Source organism: Epinephelus moara, chromosome 1 (assembly GCF_006386435.1).
Source record: "Epinephelus moara isolate mb chromosome 1, YSFRI_EMoa_1.0, whole genome shotgun sequence".
Lineage (NCBI taxonomy): Eukaryota > Metazoa > Chordata > Actinopteri > Perciformes > Serranidae > Epinephelus > Epinephelus moara.
In genome coordinates this window covers 1,601,557-1,606,904 of record NC_065506.1, presented here as the reverse complement: position 1 = coordinate 1,606,904, position 5,348 = coordinate 1,601,557, and the positions used below count along the sequence as shown (strand labels likewise).

Here is a 5,348-nt window from a genome sequence, read left to right as displayed (position 1 = left end):
GCTAACGTTATGTTAACGTTAGATTCAAACAAGTGGTTAGCTGGAAATATGTCAATATGACGTCGTGTTGTCCCGTTAACGTTAACTTCTTTCAATCGACACGTCATTATTCTCGAAAGTTTTAAGTGTTAAGTTGTAAACATATATTTTGTGAAGGTTTCATTCAATCCTGTCTTGGCGTTAGAGGACAACTTTTATTAACAGGAGCTTTAACGTTAGCTTAGCTAACGTTACGTTAGCCTCTAGCTCGGCTTACAATAACATAGTTGTGATACCACAGCCAGCAGAGTTGAGTGAATTAACTTTGGCCTGACAGTAATGTGTGCTGTGTTTTTAAAACTCTGATGGATTCACTGAAACAGTTTGGACTATAGACTCCTAGCACCGTCTACCACTTTTCCTCCAAGTAGCTGAAGTAGTTAAACTGCGGCCCGCACAATGTCCGGCTCCCCGGGCACAGGTGGCTCAAACCCCAGGAAGTTCAGCGAGAAGATAGCGCTGCACAACCAGAAGCAAGCAGAGGAGACGCGGGCCTTTGAACAGCTGATGACAGACCTCACTGTGTCGAGGGTAAATTACTTAATTTAAAACTTAATTTTCAGTGAATTGTCAGTTATTTGTGGCTTTCTTTGTTGCACTACACAAGACTTGTCAAATGCAACCAGCAGTGAAACAGGAAATGGGGAAAGTAGCTCCTGTACTTCTGCACCGCCTGCTTTAAGATCCCCAGGCTTGCACTGTTATGAATAGTCAAATGAACCCTGTTAAGATACATAATGCGTGTCTTCTGCGTTTGCTCTTTGTCATTCTACACTCTGCATTCTGGACACTGTGGAGAAACTGCACAGAGAAGGGAGAGAGGGACCAGCTCAAGAGTATGGTTCATAATTCGACTTATCAGTATCATATACACTTTTATTGTGATATTTTAAATAACTTGATATTATAGTGCAAATGATATAAATTAGAGAAAAGTACCAAATCCTCTCATTCTCTGAAAGAGGTTGGTTTGGAGTGTGTTTGAAGATTTTTCTTCATTTTTTTGTTTATGGACAAATCCATCAATCAGTTAATTGTTTTAGCATTAAATTCTGCAGTTTAAACAGATCAGATTTTATTTATGTTAGTTAGTTAGTTAGTTAGTTAGTTAGTGTTAGTCACTAGTCACTATGGTGTTTAAAAGGGTTAGTTGGGGTTAGTGAGTTCACCAAAGTCACACAAGAACACAAACTGAGTGACTGAAGCAATGGAAGACGAGCACCGCCTGTGTTTAGTAGGGATGTAACGATACCAGAAACTCACGATACGATATTATCACGATAAAGAGTCCACGATACGATATATATCACATATATCACGATATTTATACATGAGGAAAAAAGAGAAAATTTATTGTTAAAAATAGCTATTTTATTCAAAAATATTGCATGTACACTGTACAGCATGTTACTTTTTTTTTTTAACTTGGAAGCGTATCATAAAGTATCATAAACAAATCAACACAGTTGAACATGTGCTTTCATCAAATAGAAATAATGTAAACTCAAAAACACACAATCCCTCACTCACAGATACACAGAGAGACACAGAGAGAAAGAGAGAGGTGGGTAGAGATGTGTATAAAAGAAAACCAAAACAAATAAAGCCCAGCCATTTCCCTGGAAGTCATAGAAAAGCTCAAAAACACACATTCACAGGAAAGCTCTGCTCCTGCGCTTTCATGTGATATGTGTGGCATTTCTGTGCGAGCCTGTATTCACGAGTAATCCATCCAAGAGTAATGTGTGTGCAAAGCCGTATGAAAGCTTTGTTACATACATTATTTTAGTGTAAATTTATCATTTTTTTCGCTGTGAAAACATTGGACTACCGACAAGTGCTTGGTCTTGTTGGAAAGCTACGATTTCGCTGTTTCACGTGATATGCGTGAAACTTTGTTCGCCATTCTAGCATTTCTGTTCACTTGTCTCGTTTCCTCTGGTCATGCACGGGCAGAGTCGGAGGCTGAGAGGCTGAGCTGCAGGAGTCTGCTCTCACCTGCGCGTGCAGTTGCATGCAAAGGATTATGGGGAATGTAGTCGCACAGTCATATTATCGGCTCTGTAGGAGAATGCAGCTATATAACTACCGTGGCATTCCCACGACGGTATCGAGAATTTTTTTTATCGCGACACCGCGAAATTCGATATATCGTTACATGCCTAGTGTTTAGTGAGCCAAAATTACTGTTTTTGTCAGTGGAGTCTGGGGGCTTTGACAAGAGCATAGATGGAGAACTGAGGCTGTTAACAGCTTTCCCATCGCATCAAAACAGCGAAAATAGGGGCGTTGGCTTAGTAGTAAAGCAGGCGCCCTATGTACAAGGCTGTTGCCGCAACGGCCCAGGTTCGACTCCAGCCTGTGGCCCTTTACTGCATGTCACTCCCTCTCTCTCTCTCCCCCCTTCACACTTGTCTGCCCTATCCATTAAAGGCTAAAAAAAAATGCCCAAAAAAATCTTTAAAAAAAAAATATATATATATATATATATTTTCAGCATAGCGTACACTTAGGGCCTTTCCACATCTGAAAGTTTGGTCCTTATTGTCCGAACTTTTCTGTTTGATCCGAACAAAATTAACAGGCATAAAACCTCTTAGAAACCATAGCCCAAACAGTCCAGCTTTGGTCTGATAAAAAGAGGTGGTCTCGGTCCGGATCAGACTGAAGCATGGTGCGGGTCTTTGTAGTGTGAAAATTTTTTTATGATCATTTACAGGAAGTTTCAGTAGGTTCAATTAGAGCCGGAAACAAGGGAGGAAAGACGAAAAAATTTGCCATGGTGCCAACTGGAGAACTTTGCAAGTCTTTAGATTTACTGAAACACGTTACTAAATTGACCTATGGCTAAGCCACACCCCCCTCCACTCACTCAGACAAACTATCAACATTCAGTGACCGGCACTATGGCAGGTGTCACAGTATCCGGCATTTTGCAGGAGGCAGTTGATGATTTTTGGAGACATAACGATCAGATGTCTTTGAGAAGTAACCAAAAGGGCCTAAACTAGGCATTGGAGGGATATATTAATCATTTTATTGTTGAGAAGGTCAATGAAAGGCTTAGGCTAACTTTAGCTAACGTTAGCTAGAGATGTTAAAGATAACTTTATATTTCTTTCCAGCAAAGTGATAATATGTTGCCTCAAACACAATGTTGACTTACCTTAAAAACAGATGTAGACATCATTGTTAATCTTATTCACGTTGAGTTGATGTTGTGGTTACCACATGACTTTATCCAAAGGAGACACTTTTCTCCGTTGAAATGTGGTTTAAAGTGTAAAAAATACACCTCATCACCCAGCCTCTCAGGATACCTTGTGTCGGAGTTACATGTACCCCATGCACACCGTTTGACCATTTTTAAACTTCAAATCTACGAAAAAGCTCATTAAAACTGAACAAAACTGACTTTCTGTAATGCATTTCAATGGACGTCCAGGCAGAGAATGTCCGAGTGTATGGGAATGGCTATACACACTGTGATTGGCTCATCGCGTTTGAGGGCAGGGCTTAGCCATAGGTCAATTGTTGACAATAAAAGCTTTCTATGACATGAATGCATTGTGAACACTGAGAAGTCCAACGTTTTTAAGTAAAAGTTAAAAGAACTGTTGACATTCCAAAAAGAGTAGTCTTGCCTGCTACAGTTTGAAACTGGCAACTCTTTTATGTTTTTTGCATAAAAGCTAAGTCTCAAGATGTAATAATAATATAATAGTAAATCGCTCATGACAGCTCATCTCTTGTAATAGACTATGACTCACCTCACTCTTGGTTCCCAAAATGGAGTTGCCAAGCGTCACAATTAGGGCTGTCAATCTTCCCCCAAAATCAGATTAGAATTTTTAATGTTTTTTATGTTAAAAATTTGAATTATATTATTATATTAATTATATTCAAATTTTTCCTTGGTATAGGCTATAGCCTAGGCCTACCACCGCATTTTTTATATTTTTTGTGTTATAATGACGTTATTTTAATATTTTGCATTGCATCACATGCAAAAGTGAGCGTCTCCGGCTTGTCAGCGCAGCGATGTCAGTACCGACACAGCTGCACAGCCGGAGACGTGTTGCTCCTCCTCACTTCAAGTCGCTGTCATTAACTTTTAACCTGCAAAGGCGGCAGTGCCGCAACATTGTAGGAATTTATGAAAGCCCTTGTGAACATTTCAATAGTTAGCCTACACATTAAAACAATATTTATTTGCAATTACTCTATTGAATGACCCCGAAGCATGAGCAAACGGGCTGTGTAACTTCGAATCAAAGAGATGCTCCCTGTCACTGTCACCGCAGAGCTGACAGGGCACCCTCCACTGAGAAGAGAGAGAGGGGAGGAGAGGAGACGAGATGGATTGTAGGTCTGTTTGTAAACGGGGCTTATCTGACAGTCATGTATTTCCCCAAAAAACATCTCTTAATGCATGGTAGAGCGCCGTTTTTTTGTTTTGTTTTTTGTTTCTTTTTTTTTTTTTTTCAAAATATTCAAACCTTAGTTTCCAACTTCGATTATGCTTATTTTTACAATAATTCGAATTGTTTTCGAATAGCGAAGTTCGTTCTGACAGCCCTAGTCACACTAGCGCTTGTAGCTTTCTCCTTCTCTCCTGCTGGTAACAAATTGACTTTAATTGAAGTGCAATCCTGTGGGGCATCAGTAGCGTAGTGGATAGTGCCGGCGCCCCATGTACAGAGGCATTGCCTCGCTGCAGCAGTCACGGGTTCGAGTCCGGCCTGCGACCCTTTGCTGCGTGTCTATCTCCCCATTTCACACACTGTCCTATCGTTAAAGGCAAAAGCCCACAAAAATAATCTTTAAAAAAAAGCTTTAAGTAAATGAGCTTTAAGTTGGCGCAGTTGGTAATGACGCCACAATAATAAAAACAAAGTGGCAAAGAAGTGAATCTGCCCATTCACTTTTCCAAGACTACCTGCCTGGAACACAATGCATTGAAGTCAGCCAGTCCACAAACCAATCAAGTATGGGGAGGTGCAGCACACGTAGGAGATGACGACAGGGCGTAAGTTAGTCATGAAAAGTTCTGTGGTGCACTCTCACTATTGCAATGTGAAACTTTATTATTATTATTATTGAACTTTATTGAAATACTTTATTGATCCCTGAGGGGAAATTATTTATGTTACAGGTGCTCCTTGCAAGAGAGGAAAGATACGTGAAGATATAAGAAATTTAAACAATAGTATTTACAAATATATAGTTAAATAAACAGGAATTATTAACAAACATAAACGTAAATAAATATATATATATATATATATACATATATATATATATATAAA

General features: G+C 39.5%; 1 protein-coding gene across 6 annotated transcripts in view; it reads left to right on the top strand.

The window, feature by feature from the left end:
• Nucleotides 1-6: 6 nt before the first annotated feature.
• Nucleotides 7-5,348, top strand: part of crtc3 (CREB regulated transcription coactivator 3) — a 255,583-nt gene continuing 250,241 nt past the window's right edge. For all 6 annotated transcript variants that reach the window (XM_050041221.1, XM_050041212.1, XM_050041203.1 and 3 more), the window contains exon 1: nucleotides 7-570. In XM_050041221.1, the coding sequence (XP_049897178.1) occupies nucleotides 439-570 (132 nt within the window). In that variant the 5' untranslated portion in view covers nucleotides 7-438. The remainder of the gene's footprint in view (nucleotides 571-5,348) is intronic.